Here is a 20,378-nt window from a genome sequence, read left to right as displayed (position 1 = left end):
TTTCAAAAGAAGGACAGAAACCCCTGAAGTAAGTGCACAAGTGGTGTTAGGTAAATTAAATGGATTAAAGGCCGATAAATCCCCAGGGCCAGATAGGCTGCATCCCAGAGTGCTTAAGGAAGTAGCCTCAGAAATAGTGGATGCATTAGTGATAATTTTTCAAAACTCTTTAGATTCTGGAGTAGTTCCTGAGGACTGGAGGGTAGCTAATGTAACCCCACTTTTTAAAAAGGGAGGGAGAGAGAAAACGGGGAATTATAGACCAGTTAGCCTAACATCGGTAGTGGGGAAAATGCTAGAGTCAGTTATTAAAGATGTGATAGCATTACATTTGGAAAGTGGTGATATCATCGGACAAAGTCAGCATGGATTTCCCAAAGGCAAATCATGTCTGACGAATCTTATAGAATTTTTCGAGGATGTAACTAGCAGAGTGGATAAGGGAGAACCAGTCGATGTGTTATATCTGGACTTTCAGAAGGCCTTCGACAAGGTCCCACATAGGAGATTGGGGTACAAACTTAAAGCACACGGTATTGAGGGTTCAGTGTTGAGGTGGATAGAAAATTGGTTGGCGGACAGGAAGCAAAGAGTAGGAATAAACAGGTCCTTTTTGGAATGGCAGGCAGTGACTAGTGGGGTACCGCAAGGCTCAGTGCTGGGACCCCAGTTATTTACAGTGTATATTAATGATTTGGACGAGGGGAATTGAATGCAACATCTCTAAGTTTGCGGATGACAGGAAGCTGGGTGGCAGTGTTAGCTGCGAGGAAGATGCTAGGAGGCTGCAGAGTGACTTGGATAGATTAGGCGAGTGGGCAAATGCATGGCAGATGCAATATAATGTGGATAAATGTGAGGTTATCCACTTTGGCGGCAAGAACAGGAAAGCAGAGTATTACCTGAATGGTGACCGATTGGGAGAAGAGGAGGTGCAACGTGACCTGGGTGTCATGGTGCACCAGTCATTGAAAGCAAGCATGCAGGTGCAGCAGGCAGTGAAGAAAGCGAATGGTATGTTGGCATTCATAGCAAGAGGATTTGAGTTTAGGAGCAGGGAGGTTCTGCTGCAGTTGTACAGGGCCTTGGTGAGACCGCACCTGGAGTATTGTGTGCAGTTTTGGTCTCCTAACCTGAGGAAAGACGTTCTTGCCTTAGAGGGAGTACAGAGAAGGTTCACCAGATTAATCCCTGGGATGGCGGGACTTGCATATGAGGAAAGACTGGATAGACTGGGCTTGTACTCGCTGGAATTTAGAAGACTGAGGGGGGATCTTATAGAAACATATAAAATTCTTAAGGGGTTGGAGAGGCTAGATGCGGGAAGATTGTTCCCGATGTTAGGGGAGTCCAGAACCAGGGGTCGCAGCTTAAGGATAAGGGGGAGTCTTTTAGGACCGAGATGAGAAAACATTTCTTCACACAGAGAGTGGTGAGTCTGTGGAATTCTCTGCCACAGAAGGTAGTTGAGGCCAGTTCATTGGCTATATTTAAGAGGGAGTTAGATGTGGCCCTTTTTGCTAAAGGGATCAGGGAGTATGGAGAGAAGGCAGGTACAGGCTACTGAGCTGGATGATCAGCCATGATCATATTGAATGGCAGTGCAGGCTCGAAGGGCCGAATGGCCTCCTCCTGCACCTATTGTCTATTGTCTATATCTCGAGCAATATTTCCCATCAAGGCTTCCCTCATTTAATACCCTTTTTTTTCTGGGAACTTGGCGAGCAAGAATTGGCTGCCATGTTTCCTACATTACTACAGTGGCCATTCTTCAGAAGTACTTCCTTGGCTGCAAACCACTTTGAGAGATGCTGAGGTTGCAGGTACCATCTAAGTACATGCCTGCCTTTCATAGAAAACCTGTACGCCTTTGGAGTGTGGTAGGAAACCAGAGCACCCGGAGAAAACCTACGCAGTCCCAGGGAGAACTTACAAACTCCATCTCCACCCTTTCCTCCACCATCTGAATCCATCTGCCAATATACCCCTCCTCATCTGGATCCACTAATGCTTGCCAAGTCTTTCCGAGTTCCTCCAGCAGCTTGCTTAACAGATCCAGCCTATTTTGCACCAGGTACTGAGAAGAGAAAAAAAACTTTTTCACCCAGAGTTGTGAATTTGTGGAATTCTCTGCCACATTTCTCTGTGGATGATCAGCCATGATCACAGTGAGTGGCGGTGCTGGCTCGATGGGCCAAATGGCCTTCTCCTGTACCTATTTTCTATGTGTTGTGCAATGAGATGAGATTAATTACTGAATCCATTGTGAAGGTGACTCAAGGTAGCAGCAATCATGAAATTAACAATAGACAACAGGTGCAGGAGGAGGCCATTTGGCCCATCGATGGGCCGAATGGCCTACTCCTGCACCTATTTTCTATGTTTCTATGTTCTAAGTGTTTGAATTCAACTGAGCCACAAATATGACAAATAGACAATAGGAGTAGGCCATTCGCCCTTCGAATACATGGCTTAATTTCAATTAGTCTGGTGCCATAACAATTAGCACACACATCAATGAGCCAAAACATTATGACCTGATGAGCCAAAACATTATGACCACCTGCCTAATATGCCTTTGGTCCTCCGGGTGCAGCCCCATACGCAGCAGGGTGTGATGCACTGTGTATTGTGACACATTCCTCCCTGGACCACCATTAAAATTTTCTGTGACGTGTGCCACAGTCGACCTTCTGTCAGTTCGGACCAGACAGGATAGCCTTCGTTGAGCCTTGGGCGCCCAACACCCTGTCTCCGGTTTGTGGTTTGTCCCTCCTCGGACCACTGTCGGTCGGTACTCACCACTGCTGACCGGGAGCACCCCACAAGCCTTGCCGTTTCAGAGATGCTCTGACCCAGTCGTCTGGCCATAACAATTTGGCCCTTGTCAAAGTCGCTCAGGTCTTTACTCCTGCCCATTTCTCCTGCATCCAACATATCAAGTTCAAGAACTGACTGTTCACTTGCTGCCTAATATATCCCACCCCTTGACAGGTGCCATTGTAACAAGATAATCAATGTTATTCACTTCACCTGTCAGTGGTCATAATGTTTTGGCTGATCAGTGTATACAATAACTTGTGCAAGGTGAGGAATACACAGATTAGACTCACATCTCATTACCTTTCAGTGATTTACTCATTGAAATGTATAAAATTCTTTAAAGCATGGATACATAAAATGAAAAACTGTATCCTTGCATTAAAGAATGGCTAGATATTGGGTAGGAGTGGAACACGAACACAGAATGCAGTGTTTTAGTCACCGTCCGGCTGGGCCTGAAATAGGCCGCGGGATTTTCTCTGCCCGGCGGGGGCTTCAATGTCGGGAGCCACGACGTGCAGCGGCAGCGTCTTCGCCCGCCCCGGATCGCGGGGCTTGGGTCGGCCCGCTGCGGACCTTTCACCGTCTGGCGCGGCCTGGAACGTGGCAACTTCAAAAGCCTGACCGCGGGAGAAGACGGCAGGGGAAGAGAAAAGACATTCTGGCCTTCCATCACAGTGAGGAGGGGACTGGAGGAGACTCACTGTGATGGATGTTTCTTTTTTTGTTTTGTGTTGGTTTGTGATTGTGTGTGTTATTGCTTATTTTTATTGCTCTTATCGTTGGACTGTGGGTAATGGAATCTCGTCCAAAAGTCATTTTTGGATGACAATAAAGGCTATTCTGATTCTGATATCCTATCTTGTACAATTCCAAATGAAACATCTACAAAAAAAAATCCAAATAAAGTTTGTATCACCGTGTGCTACCAAACCTCTCTCACTGTGGGTTCAGCAAGTGGATTCTCAATAAGAAGTCAGGTGTTAATAATTTTTATTAACAGTTAATATCTGATATTCATACAAGTACCAGTGTTGATGCTTGTCAAACAGCAATTGATGGAAATAACTTGTATTACAACAAATCAGCAAAGGTTCCAGAACAAGGGGCCACAGTTTAAGAATAAGGGGTAGGCCATTTAGAACTGAGATGAGGAAAAACTTTTTCAGTCAGAGAGTTGTGAATCTGTGGAATTCTCTGCCTCAGAAGGCAGTGGAGGCCAATTCTCTGAATGCATTCAAGAGAGAGAGCTAGATAGAGCTCTTAAGGATAGCGGAGTCAGGGGGTGTGGGGAGAAGGCAGGAACGGGGTACTGATTGAGAATGATCAGCCATGATCACATTGAATAGCGGTGCTGGCTCGGAGGGCCGAATGGCCTCCTCCTGCACCTATTGTCTATTGTTTGTAGATTAGTAGTTGTCAGTCAAATGCACCTCAGTGTTTAAACTTCACTCATTCCACTAGCAGGCCCTTGATTTCTTTGCACTGCAGATGTTACAGAACTGTTAAAGAAACAAAAATCAAATGTTAATCTGTAATGCTCCCACATGGAAAAAGCTGAAATATTTTTTTTTCTTCTAAATCTTGGGTGCTAGGACTAGTACCTACATGACATTTATGTGCTTTAAGTGAAACAAATAAAGAACTATTTTATCCACCGGGTGGCACCAGCAATGGCTGCCTCGCCAACAGTCTGTGTCCCTTCCTTCTTTGTTTTAATAGTATGTGTTGAATGTATGTTTTTAGTGTTCTTTTCTTGTTTTAAGTGGGGGGGGGGGCGGTTGGGGGGAAACTTTTTCTAATGTCTTACCTCGACGGAGATGGGATTTTTTTCTGTATCGTATCTTCGTCCGCACTGCGGCCTAACATCGAGGAGTTGGCGGCCTTTGCTGGAGACCGATTTTGAGAGGTCCAGCCATGGGTGCCTGTGGACTTAGCATTGTGGAGCCCGCGATCCCTTTGCCAAAGGTTCGGCCTCTGAGCTCCAACCGTGGGTATTTGCAGACTTTAACATCACGAAGCCCGCGGTCTCTGGTCAGAGACCGACATCGGGAACTCCAAGCCAAGGAAGTTTTGATCGCCCCGACGCGGGAGATTCGACCGCTGGCTGCGGGAGCTTCGATCGCCCCGACGGATGGTTCGACTGCCCCGACCGTGGGAGAATAAATAATAAAGAGGAAGAGGCTTGGACTTTTTTGCCTTCCATCACGGTGAGGAATGTGGGGAATCCGCTGTGGTGGATGTTTATGTTAACGTTTGTGCAGTTGTGTGTCTTGTTGTTTTTTTTTCCCGTAAGGCTGTATGTTTTTTTTTAGATTTAGAGATACAGCGCAGAAACAGGCCCTTCGGCCCACCGAGTCCGTGCCGCCCAGCGATCCCCCGCGCACTAACACTATCCTACACACTAGGGACAGTTTTTACATTTGCCCAGCCAATTAACCTACATACCTGTACGCCTTTGGAGTGTGGGAGGAAACCGAAGATCTCGGAGAAAACCCACGCAGGTCACGGGGAGAACGTACAAACTCCGTACAGACGGCGCCCGTAGTCAGGATCGAACCTGAGTCTCCGGCGCTGCATTCGCTGTAAGGCAGCAACTCTACCGCTGCGCCACCGTGCCGCCCAAGGATCGGCCTCTGAGCTATGGTAATTCGCATATCACTGTACCTTAATTGGTACACGTGACAATAAAAGATCTCTGAAACCTTTCAATGCATGGAACAACTATTTAATCAGAGAAGAATCTCCAATTTTAGGTAAGAAATAGCTTACAATGTGATACACTGAATTCACCAATTTTAAGAAATCAATCCTTATATTCTGCATGCGTAGCTTACAACCTAATGGTATGAACGTTGAATTCTCCAGGTTTAGCTAACTAACCAAACCCCCTTCCCCGGCCCCTCTGTGCCCACCTGAACTCACACATATTTCTCCCCACCGTCTCCTCGTCCACCCACATTCCTTCCGCCAGCTCGCAATTTGCAACTCTTCAATTCTTTGTCTCACACCTTCTGTCTTTTTCATCTCTGGCCTATGTCCAACCACCTGCCCATCAACTCCCCCCCCCCCCCCCCCCCCCCCCCCACCACCCTCATCTGTATCCATCTATTACTTGCCAGGCTTTGTCCTGCCCCTCCTCTCTTTCAGATTTCTTCCCACCCCCCCCACCCAAAACATCGCCTGTCCATGTTCTCCAGAGACGCTGCCTGGCCCGTTGAGTTACGCCAGCAACTCGTGCCTTTTTTTTTGTAAACGAGCATCTGTAATTCCCTGTTTCCGTGTTTAATCATCAGATTTCTCATACGTGCTTATAGGTTTCTGTGGCAAAGGTATCATGTGCAGCTCACGCCAAATAAAAACATATTTATTTCGATCAATGACAATTATGATCAATGCAAATAAAGTTTAATTTGATTGCATCTTCGGCAAGCCTCAGAACGTCTCTGAATAGTTCTAAGCCGATGAGCACAATACACAAGAGTTCTGAAGGACAGATACACAGCTGTCATCTGCATTTTAGATACAATCATATGGGTTCAGCAAGTGGAATCCACTTCAGCAAGTGGATTCTGTGCAAGAAGTCAGGTGTTAATAATTTTTATGAACAGTTAATATCTGATATTCATACAAGTACTAGAGTTGATGCTTGTCACACGACATTTGATGGAAATAACTTGTATTACAAGAAATCAGCAAAGGTTTGTAGATTAGTAGTTGTTAGTCAAATGCACCTCAGTGTTTAAACTTCACTCAGTCCACTGGCAGGCCCTCGATTTTTTGCACTGCAGATGTTACAGAACTGTTAAAGAAACAAAATAATCAAATGTTAATCTGTACTGCTCCCAGAAGGAAAAAGCTGAAACAACAATTCTAAATCTTGGGTGCTAGGACCAGTACCTACCAGATGCTTTCTCTACATGAAATCAAAAGTGAAAAGAGGCCCAAATCTCAGGAGATAAACTAGACATCATTTTGACCATCCAAGGACCCAAACAGTCTTTCCAGGTGTCCATCCACGGACCCAAACAGTCTTTCCAGGTGAGGCAGAGGTTCACCTGCACCTCCTCCAGCCTCATCTATTGTATCCGCTGTTCCAGATGTCATCTTCTCTACATTGGCGAGACCAAACGCAGGCTTGGCGAAAAGTTTTGCTCAACACCTCCGCTCAGTCCGCCCGAACCAACCTGATCTCCCAGTGGCTCAGCACTTCAACTCCCCCTCCCATTCCCAATCTGACCTATCTGTCCTGGGCCTCCTCCATTGTCAGAGTGAGGCCCAGCGCAAATTGGAGGAACAGCACCTCATATTTTGCTTGGGTACTTTACACCCCAGCGGTATGAACATTGACTTCTCTAACTTCAGGTAGTCCCTGCTTCCCCTCTCCATCCCCTCCCTCTTCCCAGTTCTCCCACTAGTCTTCCTGTCTCCGACTACATCCTATCTTTGTCCCGCCCCCTCCCCTGACATCAGTCTGAAGAAAGGTCTTGACCCGAAACGTCACCCATTCCTTCTCTCCCGAGATGCTGCCTGACCCGCTGCGTTACTCCAGCATTTTGTGTCTACCTTAGAGATCACTTTGAAGTACATAGTCAGCTCTTCTGCACAAAAATGGCTCCTGCAAGCATCTGAGCAGCATTTTGAGAGTCTACAATGTACATCATCCACAAACAGCAAAACAAATAACAGTAGGTATCAAATATTAACTTAAGGAAATCTAGACTTGTGAAACAAAAGTTTACGCAGGATTCTTCAGGACACTTGGATAGAATTTAAAAAATACAGCTTGGAAACAGGCACTTCAGCCCAACTTGCCCACACCGGCCAACGTGCCCCATCGACACCAGTCCCACCTGCCTATGCTTGCCCCACATCCCTCCAAACCTGTCCAATACATGTACCTGTCTAAATGTTTCTTAAACATTGTGATAGTACCTTTCTCAACTACCTCCGGCAGCTCGTTCCATACACCCACCACTCCTTCTGTGAAAAAGTTACCCCTCAGGTTCCTATTAAATCTTTCCTCCCCTCACCTTAAACCAAAGTCCTCTGGTTCTCGATTCCCCGACTCTGAGCAAGAAACTCTGTGCATCTTCCAGATCTATTCCGCTCATGATTTTATACACCTACAGAAGATCACCCCTCATCTCCCTGCGCTCCAAGAAATAGAGTCCCAGCCTGCTCAACCTCTCCCTATAACGCAGGCCCTTGAGTCCTGGCAACATCCTGGTAAATCTTCTTCTCCGCATGCTTTCCAGCTTGACAAAATCTTTCTTATAACATGGTGCCCAAAACTGAACACAATAGTCTAAAATGAGGACTAAAACCACTGCAACATGACCTCCCAACTTCCACGCTCAATGCTCTGACAGATGAAGCCCAATGAGCCAAAAGTATTTTTGACCACCCTAACTACCTTTCAACGAACTATGTACCTTTTTTTTTTTAGAGATACAGCGCGGAAACAGGCCCTTCGGCCCACCGCTCATTAACACTATCCTACACATTAACACTATCCTACACACACTAGGGACAATTTTTACATTTACCCAGCCAATTAACCTACAAACCTGCACGTCTTTGGAGTGTGGGAGGAAACCGAAGATCTCAGAGAAAACCCACGCAGGTCACAGGGAGAACGTCCAAACTCCGTACAGACGGCGCCCGTAGTCAGGATCGAACCTGAGTCTCCAGCGCTGCATTCGCTGTAAGGCAGCAACTCTACCGCTGCGCCACCGTACCTGTACTCTTAGTGCTATGTACTGCGCTACAACACTCCCCAGTGCCCTGCCATTCACTGTGTTGATTCTGCCCATGTTAGTGTTCTCAAAATTCGACACCTCACATTTCTCTGTATTAAATTCCATCAACCTTTCCTCAGCCCCACCTACCCAACTGATCAAGATCCCTGCTGCAATTTTTGACAACCACCTTCACTATCTGCAATACCATCCGCTTTTGTGTCATCTGCAAACTTGCTAATCTTGCCGCGTGTGCCCTCATCCAAATCAACGATAGAGATGACAAACAGCAATGGGCTCAGCGCCGAGCCCCGACACACACCACCAGTCGCACACCTCCAGTCCGAAGAGCGACCTCCACTGTTCCAACTGTAGGCATGGCCTTTGTAAATCTACAGTGTAATAAATAGTTTGGGACAAAAAAACATACCATGCCAGGAGAAGGAAGGCAATCCTTGTGAAAGATATGCCTGCAGTTAAAGACCACTGCGCTGAATGTTTTTGCAGTATCTAAAATGAGGAAACACAACATATTCATTTATTCACTTCGTACATTAAAAGGTCTAACTCCTCAGTGGACTAAAATCAAAGGCTGCACAAAGTGGCAACGCTCAAAGGGCAAGTGTTATAGGGCAATTTCTTTATCAATCAGGCTTGGTGGTCACAGCTATTAAATCAGCAATTTTACGTAGATGATTTATGTTTAATCGTCTTCCAGTCACTGCATTTTTCCGGATAAATCATTGTGAAGTTGTTTTTCTTTGCTGTGCACTTTAATTTTTCGAAGTTAATCAACTCTGTTCACTGCACAAAGGAGTGTTTGCTGTGCTTTTTTACGCAGTATTTCTAACAACCGTTCGTAAAGGAATTAATGAAAGGACAAAACACTGGCCAAAGCACAAAGATATCAAATCTTTTGGCAAAAAAAGAAAAATTGTGATAAGGAGTTTAAAAAGAATTAGATCAAGATTTATATCAAGAGCAATTCCCAATGTTCAGTCATGAACACATTGCGTGTACCGAGTACCTAGACAAAGGAATATCTCTACCAGGTTAAATGGGATCTGAAATTAATTCAACAAATAGAGAACAGAACACCAATTTTGTGCAGGTAAAAATAAAACTGCAGATGCTGGTTTAAATTGAAGGTAGACACAAAATGCTGGAGTAACTCAGCGGGTCGGGCAGCATCTCAGGAGAGAAGGAATGGGTGACGTTTTGGGTTGAGACCCTTCTTCAGACTGATGTCAGGGGAGGGGGCGGGACAAAGATAGGATGTAGTCGGAGACAGGAAGACTAGTGGGAGAACTGGGAAGGGGGAGGGGATAGAGAGGGGAAGCAGGGACTACCTGAAGTGGGAGGTCAATGTTCATACCGCTGGGGTGTAAACTGCACAAGCGAAATAGGAGGTGCTGTTCCTCCAATTTGCGCTGGGCAGGTGAACCTGTTTTGTCGTGGTCCATTTAGAAACTTTACCCACTTGAAAACCTGGAGCGGTCTGTAACTCACTGGAATAGTGCAGCAGTTTCCAAGTTAAGTCAATAGGCAAACTTAAGATTTGATCTGAATATGTAGATAATCTGGGATAAAAGAGGAAGGATGGACAGGTAGTTCGCTAAAGACAGTCAAAATAGTATGAATGCCAGAGGCAGAAGGATTATCTACCCACAGACTTGAGCCAAAGTGCAGACTTTAGACGCACTATTATACAAAATGCTGCTGCCCTGCAGTGTGCCAAATCCTCAAGGTGCCTTTGCTTAACATCCACAGGTACGTACCCCCATAAGTTAAATACGAGATCCAGTCAGCCCACATCTGAGCAGTGAATTACTCCCATCTCAAGAGTGGATTTTGCGACTGTGGGCTGGCTGAGACAAGTGAAACAACCACTCAACACTGAGAAGGAGTCTGAAGAAGGGTCTCGACCCGAATCGTCACCCATTCCCTCTCTCCTAGATGCTGCCTGACCTGCTGAGTTACTCCGGCATTTTGTGATACCTTCCATTTGTACCAGCATCTGCAGTTATTTTCCTACACAACTCAACACTGAGATGTGGTGGCTCGGAGCTGTACCGAGGCCAGCACGATCACCTGCACAGATCATAAAGTCTCTCGAACGAAATTCGTTTTGCATATACAAGTGACGTAGAATTTATTTTCGAAGGGTCCTGACCAGAAACATCATATTTCCATTCCCACCACAGATGCTGCCTGACCTGTTCGGCAAGGCAAGATTCCAGCATCTGCAGTCTAGTGTCTCTTTTCAGCTCCAATTCCATTCGAGGTTTTGTCCTTAGGAATGCATCCTCAAAACTTAGTGAGGCACCATTTTAGATCATTAAATTTAAGTGCAAACTCCAATGATTCACAGCACTGATCTGTTCAATCAAACGGAGATTCGTTTGCATTGGCTAAATTATTAAACATCCTTCATTTTCAGTCAAAAGAGAACCCCAATCCCTAAGAATTACTTTTAAAATATTAACAAGAAAAGAAAACTGATCTGAAATGCATCGAAACATAGGTGCTTAGAATTGATTGAATTGCTGAACTACATGTCTTAGACAATAGACAATAGGTGCAGGAGGAGGCCATTCGGCCCTTCGAGCCAGCACCGCCATTCAATGTGATCATGGCTGATCATTCTCAATCAGTACCCCGTTCCTGCCTTCTCCCCATACCCCCTGACTCCGCTATCCTTAAGAGCTCTATCTAGCTCTCTCTTGAATGCATTCGGAGAATTGGCCTCCACTGCCTTCTGAGGCAGAGAATTCCACAGATTCACAACTCTCTGACTGAAAAAGTTTTTCCTCATCTCAGTTCTAAATGGCCTACCCCTTATTCTTAAACTGTGTGGCCCCTTGTTCTGGACTCCCCCAACATTGGGAACATGTTTCCTGCCTCTAACGTGTCCAACCCCTTAATAATCTTCATCTTAATAGTCTTCCTAATGAATAAGAGTCAGCGAGTTCTACTTTAATGCAAGCCAGAAAGGGAACACAATCAAAAGTCACATGCAATACAGATCTACCCAGCTGACTTCTCATAACCCTACCCACCTTCCCCCCAGCAGACAGGCCACCTACCTGCAGGCAACATGGGAGAATGACACGATCCACAAATATTCTCTTCTGCAAGAAAACAGATGGCACTATTCACATTGCCGCAGAATCATTTCTATCAGAGTTGACCCAGAAACAATTATTTACAGAATAGTAAAATAATACATTGCAGGATTATCTGAAATCATTATTCTTCCTAATCTCCCTCATTGGCTCTTCTCCACACAATTTTCAAAAGGAATTGGAGGCATAGTTAAAAAAGGGGAAACGTGTGAAGGCTGTTACTCAAGCCTTTTCTACCAGGCATTGTGTTCTGGATCACAAGAACACACAGCATTAAATATATTTCATCTCTCCCTTCTCCTGTGCCAGTCGCCTTCCACCCATAGTGTCTGGTTGGTGAAACGACTGATGCTGGTAACAGACTCTCCTCTTGACTCAAATAGTGGGAGAAAAAAAGCTGCTGAGATGCATCCTTACAAACAATGTACACATCTATCTACTAAAACTCTCGTTTGTTTGTTCCTGAACTAGAGCCAAAACGGCACATGATAGCGCGACAATTTTAGGCCCACCTTATTCACCGTCGTCCCTTTGGTGCCAATGGAAGACGTTTCGTTGAAATTGGTGCTACGTTTTTTAAGTTATTCACATTCTAAAGTTTAAATCTATCTCCTAGGGAGGGAGGGGGGAGGGTGGAGGGAGGATAAGGGGGGTTGAGGGGGATGGAGTGAGGGGGAGGGGAAGGGGAGGGGAAGGGGAGGAGGGGGAGGGAGGGGAAGGAGGGGAGGGGGAGGGAGGGGAAGGAGGGGAGGGGGAGGGGAGAGAGAGAGGAAGGGAGGAGTGGAGGGGGGAGGAGAGGGGAGGGGAGAGGGGAAAAGGGACTGGGGGAGGAGAGGGTGCTGCACCAATGCAGGAGAGGTTTGGGCCCAACAGGTCCACTTGGTCCTTTAACACTCCCAAAGGATCTATAAACTATCTAAATCTGGCACAGTTCTTGAGTTGTCAGATGGCACAACACTCATGAAAGACAAGTAAGAAATCACATGGAGATGGGCTGAACACCTCAAAAGACCACCCGTTAGACCAATGTGCCCTTGGCCAACCACTGCGAAAACCATGGAGAAACTCAAACTCTTTTCAACAGTTTATGAGGGTGAAAAATTCCACTGGCACGCTATCCAGTAAAAAGTGAAATCCTGCAGAATGGCAGAAAGCAACAGATCCAAGGGGTCTCAGTGAGGGGATTCCCTTGAAGAGAATCCGGAGAAAGAAAAATCTCACAGAGAAGATTTCAGAGATCTCAATGTTTGCAATACAGCTCAAAATAAAAGGCAGTAGGTCTGACTTAGGAGACCACAGTGGCAATTCCTCCTCTGTATAATCCAGAAGAATTCTGTTCATATTCTACTGAACAGGTTTAGTGCAAGTAATTGAGGAACAAAATGCACTGAGTTGAGGCTTGGGATGCACTAATTAGAAGGGAATAGTGGTTTTGCTGTAATTTCACATTATTTTCTTCCACAATGCTTTACTTCCCACTGTTTTAGAAAGCTTTATCTGCCAACATGTCTGGCCATTTCAGCAATGTCCTACTGAACCTCGTCAGATCGTTCACCTTGTCGCGGTGAAGAGGCTTGCGTGCCCCCATGATTCCGAGAGCGATGCCGTCGGAAGCACTAGCTTCTGGTGGGGCCACCCATGGCGGTAAGGTCGAGGATGAGGGTCCCAGACTAAGAACGATCCAACGTACAAGACCTCAACGGCGGACCAGGCGGACACAGTTATCTTGAACTCAACGGCTGTGAAGGCTGCAACAAATCTATCAGCTCCAATCGTCTTGCCATTGGAATGAGTTGATTGATTTGTGAAGGACCGTGTGCTTCTTGAAGTGCAACATCAAGTGCACGTTAAACAAACACACGCACACAGGCGTCTTCGTTCTGACACCAGAACGTAGACCATCATCCTCGACCTCGAGGGACAGCCACGACGACGGCCGAACTCCATTTCTTTCCTCTTCACTGCCTACTGCATCTCGATGTTTAATATCATCTGTAAACTCAAATTGTTACCTGCATACCCAAGTCAAAGACATTCTTACATATTAAAGAGAGAGAATTCCTGAAAGTGCCGCTGGATATACCACTGTATATTTCCTCCAAACTAAAGATAGACAATGGACAATAGGTGCAGGAGTAGGTCATTCGGCCCTTCGAGCCAGCACCGCCATTCAATGTGATCATGGCTGATCATCCACAATCAGTACCTCGTTCCTCCCCATTATGGTCTCCCATCATTACCACTCTTTGGCATTGGCCTTTGGCTGGCTCTGTACCTAGAGTGATCTTGTCTCTTTAATCATGTTGTCTTCAATTTAAAGGCAGCATTAATCCAGAGGAAAGGGACGACTATGTGTGGAATCAGACTTTTCAATAATTAACTGTTTCAGCTGCCTCCCATTTGAGGAATGTTTAGCTTAGTTTAGAGATACAGTGCGGAAACAGGTCCTTCGGCCCACCGAGTCCGCACCAACCTGCTATCCCCGCACATTAACACTGCCCTACACACACTAAGGACAATTTGACCTTTATACCAAGCCAATTAACCTACAAACCTGTACGTCTTTGGAGTGTGGGCGGAAACCGAAGATCTCAGAGAAAACCCACACAGGTCACGGGGAGAACGTACAAACTCCGTTACAGACAAGCAGCCGTAGTCAGAGGTATCACAAAATGCTGGAGTAACTCAGCAGGTCAGGCAGCATCTCAGGAGAGAAGGAATGGGTGACGTTTCGGGTCGAGACCCTTCTTCAGTCTCGACCGGAAACGTCACCCATTCTTTCTCTACTGAGATGCTCCCTGACATGAGAGGTGATCTTATTAAAACGTATAAGATTATTAAGGGGTTGGACACGTTAGAGGCAGGAAACATGTTCCCAATGTTGGGGGAGTCCAGAACCAGGGGCCACAGTTTAAGAATAAGGGGTAGGCCATTTAGAACGGAGATGAGGAAATACTTTTTCAGTCAGAGAGTTGTGAATCTGTGGAATTCTCTGCCTCAGAAGGCAGTGGAGGCCAATTCTCTGAATGCATTCAAGAGAGAGCTAGATAGAGCTCTTAAGGATAGCGGAGTCAGGGGGTATGGGGAGAAGGCAAGAACGGGGTACTGATTGAGAATGATCAGCAATGATCACATTGAATGGCGGTGCTGGCTCGAAGAGTCGAATGGCCTACTCCTACACCTATTGTCTATTGACCTGCTGAGTTACTCCAGCATTTTGTGATACCTTCGATTTGTACCAGCATCTGCAGTTATTTTCCTAGCACCCAGTCAGGATCAAACCTGGGTCTCTGGCGCTGCAAGGCAGTAGATCTACTGCTGCACCACCATGTTTGCAGTTTAATGTTGAATAAATTTTACTCAACGTTGCAAGCGTGTCAGTGGTTATCAGTGTGTAGAAATATTAATCCCAATGGGAATATTTCTCGGAATAACACAGAAATACTCTATTTTAACAGCAGAATTCAGCAGTCAGTGCGAGTTTAATGGCAAGCTCGTTTCAGCAATTAAAAAGCAGTAACCGGTGACGTCGGGATTGATATGGAAGGTTGCTTACCATCAACACGAACACCTCTCATTTGGGTTTTATGCATTTTCTTCAACAGTGCCAAGCAGTCAGTCACGATGATCTTTTTACACCCCTCCCGCAATAGAATCTGCAAACAAGTATTGGAGAAGAGCTGACACAGTTTATGAAATACAAACCCTCCCTTCTCTCAGAAACTCAGCTTGATAAATATCATCAGGGTAGGATGTGCTCAGTGAGGAAGCAATGCAGAGGTTAGTGCGAGAGTCTGAATTTTGAACTGAAAAATCTTATCACCTTTGCAGAAGTCAATATACCTTGCAACTAAACAGTTACACCGGAAAGTTGTAAACACATGCAGCACCTATTTGCAAAAGGCAAGGCCTTAAATGTGTTGTTCAACCAGTTTGAGGGTTTCCGATAATAAAGATAGAATATTGTTGACATGTCAGAGAGCAAAATACCATGATCTTAATAATGTACTGGGAAGGTTTTAAATCCATGTGATTGCAGCTTATTTTAACAATAGACAATAGGTGCAAGAGTAGGCCATTCGGCCCTTCGAGCCAGCACCGCCATTCAATGTGATCATGGCTGATCATCCACAATCAGTACCCCTTTCCTGCCCTCTCCTCATACCCCCTGACTCCGTTATCCTCAAGAGCTCTATCTAGCTCTCTCTTGAAAGCATCCAGAGAATTGGCCTCCACTGCCTTCTGAGGCTGAGAATTCCACAGATTTACAACTCTGAGTGAAAATGTTTGTCCTCATCTCCGTTCTAAATGGCCTACCCCTTATTCTTAAATTGTGGCCCCTGGTTCTGGACTCCCCCAACATTGGGAACATGTTTCCTGCCTCTAACATGTCCAACCCCTTAATAATCTTATATGTTTCAATAAGATCCCCTCTCATCCTTCTAAATTCCAGTGTGTACAAGCCTAGCCGCTCCAGTCTTTCAACATATGAACCAGACATTTCAACCAGATATGGCATCCTTGACAATGGGCAATCTCTTAATTTTGTTTAAAGCAGATTTTGTGCCATTGATGCAGTAATTTTTAGGACTCAAAAATTGGGGGGCATTATCATACAGGCCAAAGGAAAATCAAGAACCATGCAAATATCTGTCAGTGTTAAAAGTTGCTTTCTTGTAGATGTAAAACTTTCCCACTATGTTATTAAGATCATGGAATTTTCCCTCTGATTTTTCACCAATAATCTAATCTTTTGATATCAATAGAAACTCTCAGGCATTCGAGTTTGCCGATAACATGAAATAGGTGGAAAGTAAGACGTGAAAATAATCTAACTTCAAAGGGATGTAGCTAGGTTGAGTAAATTGGGTGAATACTTGGCAATTGGAGTCTTAATGGGGTGGGGGACAAGTGCGAGATCACACACTTTAGTAAGAGGGATCACATTGGGTTTTTTTCCAATTGGGAATGGATTGCAATTCAGTTACGTACACGAGGATCAAGATATTCATGTGCCCTTTTTGCCAAGTAGTTGGAGTTTTAGAAACCAGGAAGTTTTGTTCTGAATTGCAGAGTGTTGAGTCAGCCGGGAGTACTACGCAGAGTTTAGGTCCTCTTATGTGCAGCAGCATTGCAGGCAGTAACCAGGGTAGGTCCTGAAAGATGATAGTCCTTTCAAGTGAGACTAAACAGCTTGGATCTGTAGTCTTTGGAGTCTAGAAGAGCGAAGGGTGATCTTATCGAAATTCACATGATGCTGGGGAGCCTGACAGGGGAGATGGGTTGCTTTTATTTGTGGAGAGTCTTGAACGAGGGCAAGATGAAGGGCCAGTCAGATAGACGTTTCTTCTCGCAGGGATTCTCTGCCCCAGAGAGTTGTGGAGGCAACATGATTAGAAGTATTTGAAGTGACATACATAAATTAAGGAAAGATCTTGGAATTGTGGGCTATAGGGATCGGGCAGGAAGGAGTTGAGGCCAGGGTAGATCCGCCATGATTATATTGACATGGGCAGATTGGGGGGGGGGGGGGGGTGGGCAGGTGGCCTAATCCTGCTCCAGTTTTATTGTGTTCTTTTGTGAGATTCACTGATCTTTGTGGATGACTTTTGAACTTGCTTTTAGAAACATAGAAAATAGGTGCAGGAGGCCATTTGGCCCTTCGAGCCAGCACCACCATTCATTGTGATCATGGCCGATCATCCACAATCAGTAACCTGTGCCTGCCTTCTCCCCATATCCCTTGATTCCGCTAGCCCCTAGAGCTCTCTTTTAAATTCATCCAGTGAATTGGCCTCCACTGCCCTCTGTGGCAGAGAATTCCACAAATTCACAACTCTCTGGGTGAAAAAGATTCTTCTCACCTCAGTTTTACATGGCCTCCCCTTTATTCCTAGACCGTGTCCCTAAGATTAAAGGGGAGGCCATTTAAAACTGAGGTGAGACGAAACTTTTTCACCCAGAGAGTTGTGAATTTGTAGAATTCTCTGTTCATTTCCTGTTCTACTGGCTGTTAGCCAGACTGACTTGCGACCGGTAGGAGAGACCGCAATAAAGACTCGGGTTGGAAGGAACTGCAGATTCTGGTTTACATTAAAGATGGGCACAAAATGCTGCAGTAACTCACCCCTATCTACAATAAAGATTCGAGTAAGAAACAGCTGGGAATGATCCCTGGCAAGCAGAACAAGTTGTGGATTTGGGCATGTTGGTGGCATGGGGCCAGAATGGAGAAGCTCAATTAAACTCACAGACCTGTGGTTTGGAGGTTTTTGTGGCATTGGAGTAGGATGTTAGATACTGGGGTTTGTAAATCGTTCAGATCGCTTCGTAATACAAATTTAATAATACAATCTAAAACATATTAATAATATAAAAGATAATATAATTTTATATTTTTGATACCCAATGAATATTGACCGCTAACTTCAAGTAACCCTTGCTTTCCCTCTCTCTCCATCCCTCCCTGTCATAGTTGTCCGACCAGTCTGATTGTCCTCCTGATTAAAGGTCCTCTCTGTATGCTTCGTCGTCACTTTCCCCCAGCTAACAATGATCTATACATTTTCCTTAACTACGCCCCATTTGATCTCTTGTTTTCACGCCTCACCCTTGCATATCTCTGTGTCTCCCTCTCCCCTGACTCTCAACCCAAAACCTCACCCATTCCTTCTCTCCAGAGATGCTGCCTGTCCCGCTGAGGTACTCCAGCATTTTATGCTGTGCCTAACTGTCTATCCTCTCTAATATCCTTCCGTGTTCCCGTCTGTCAGCATTGAACAGTGCAGAGTAGCAAAACTGGGAATATTTCTGAATTCAGTGAATTCAGTGAAGGAGAAGCAAGACATCACAAGTTGAAAAGGAGAGTCGAATACAAGTGTAGTTCAGGAAGATAAAGACAAAATGGAGATCAACTACAGACATGCAAAAAGGGGAAAATTAATTGAAGTACATGTGCCTGGGACACTGGTAATTATGTTGAGGAATAAGGAAATGGCAGAGTTATTAAACAAGTATTTGTATACCTCTGCATGGAAGACACTGAAAACCTCCCAGAACTAGTGCATAATTACAGAGACCTTGAGTGAGCGGGAACCTGAAAACAATTAACATCGGTAAAACAAAAGTATTATTTAGTAGGGAAAAAATACTGCAGATGCTGGTTTAAATCGAAGGTAGACACAAGATGCTGGAGTAACTCAGCGGGTCAGGCAGCATCTCAGGAGAGAAGGAATGGGTGACGTTTCGGGTCGAGACCCTTCTTCAGACTGATGTCAGGGGAGGGGGCGGGACAAAGATAGGATGTAGTCGGAGACAGGAAGACTTGTAGAAGAACTGGGAAGGGGGAGGGGATAGAGAGGGGAAGCAGGGACTACCTGAAGTGGGAGTTTATCTCGTCGAAGAGAGGAGGAGAACTTCTTCAAAGTAGACATACCTTGAGGAGAATTTTTTTAGTATTATTTAGTATCTTACAGATGACATATCCTGAGGGCCTGACAATCTGCATCCTAATTCTGCAGCTACTGGCATGGTGACAGGGAGTGGTGTCACAGCCCGAGCTGTTAATAATGTGTGTTCATGAATTGGATGCGGGGAACATATCCAAGTCTGTCGATGACACAAAGGTGGGTGGGAGTTTAGGGAGGTTGCAAAGGAACATCGGGCGAGATGGACAAATTGTCAATGAGCAGGAAGATGGCAGATTAAATATAGTATGTGAGGTCATGCTGTGCGAGAAAATAAGAAGTTGGACAATTTTGCAAATGGCGAGAGATTGAAAAGATTCTGGTAGCCCTTTGGGTATGGGTGTCTCTGTGGAGTAGCCAGGGAAAGTTAACATGCACAGGCAGAGTGAGTAACGAGGAAGACAAGTGACAGACGGACCTTTATAGACAATAGGTGCAGGAGGAGGCCATTCGGCCCTTCGTGCCAGCACCGCCATTCAATGTGATCATGGCTGATCATTCTCAATCAGTACCCCATTCCTGCCTTCCCCCCATACCCCCTGACTCCGCTATCCTTAAGAGCTCTATCTAGCTCTCTCTTGAATGCATTCAGAGAATTGGCCTCCACTGCCTTCTGAGGCAGAGAATTCCACAGATTCATAACTCTCTGACTGAAAAAGTTTTTCCTCATCTCAGTTCTAAATGGCCTATCCCTTATTCTTAAACTGTGGCCCCTTGTTCTGGACTCCCCCAACATTGGGAACATGTTTCCTGCCTCTTTGTCATCATTGAAACAGATGGTCATGTTGAAAAATGTTCTCTGTGTGCAGCTGATTCAGTGAGTCATGGAAAGGAAAAGGTGAACTTGACTTCATTAGTTCTCTCGTCTCTTCTACCGCAATGCCTACGACATCTTAATTTGCTCTTTGAAGACAACTTCTATGCAGCTTCTGCCAAACGTTGTGCAGAAAATGTAATTGTCCACGTTTGTTTCCTTCCCTCCAATACTGACCTGCAAGTTGTAATCCTGAAGGATCTTCACCAGTGAATCTCGTAGGTTAGGGATCTCCATCCCTTCCTTTATCCGATGAATCAAGAGGATTGGATCGACATGGGTCCCAATATTATTCAACAGGCCAGTAATGAAGGCTGTATGTGTGGTATAAAATGCAAGTTGTTGGCAGGCAATTTCAGGGCAAGACAATGGACAATATTCATGTGCCAGGTAACCACTGGTTAATATT

The 20,378-nt window shown here is 45.3% G+C and overlaps 1 protein-coding gene across 2 annotated transcripts in view; it reads right to left on the bottom strand.

The window, feature by feature from the left end:
- Positions 1-5,996: 5,996 nt before the first annotated feature.
- vps41 (VPS41 subunit of HOPS complex) overlaps positions 5,997-20,378 on the bottom strand; it is a 160,189-nt gene continuing 145,807 nt past the window's right edge. For both annotated transcript variants that reach the window (XM_078398325.1, XM_078398326.1), the window contains exons 25-29: positions 20,147-20,283; positions 15,246-15,345; positions 11,651-11,695; positions 8,995-9,074; positions 5,997-6,625 (exon numbers count right to left, since the gene is read on the bottom strand). In XM_078398325.1, coding sequence (XP_078254451.1) covers positions 6,566-6,625; positions 8,995-9,074; positions 11,651-11,695; positions 15,246-15,345; positions 20,147-20,283 — 422 coding nt within the window. In that variant the 3' untranslated portion in view covers positions 5,997-6,565. The remainder of the gene's footprint in view (positions 6,626-8,994; positions 9,075-11,650; positions 11,696-15,245; positions 15,346-20,146; positions 20,284-20,378) is intronic.

Source organism: Rhinoraja longicauda, chromosome 4 (assembly GCF_053455715.1).
Source record: "Rhinoraja longicauda isolate Sanriku21f chromosome 4, sRhiLon1.1, whole genome shotgun sequence".
In the NCBI taxonomy this organism is placed as follows: domain Eukaryota; kingdom Metazoa; phylum Chordata; class Chondrichthyes; order Rajiformes; family Arhynchobatidae; genus Rhinoraja; species Rhinoraja longicauda.
The sequence above is the reverse complement of the archived record's forward strand: the minus strand, read 5'-3'. Positions and strand labels throughout refer to the sequence as shown.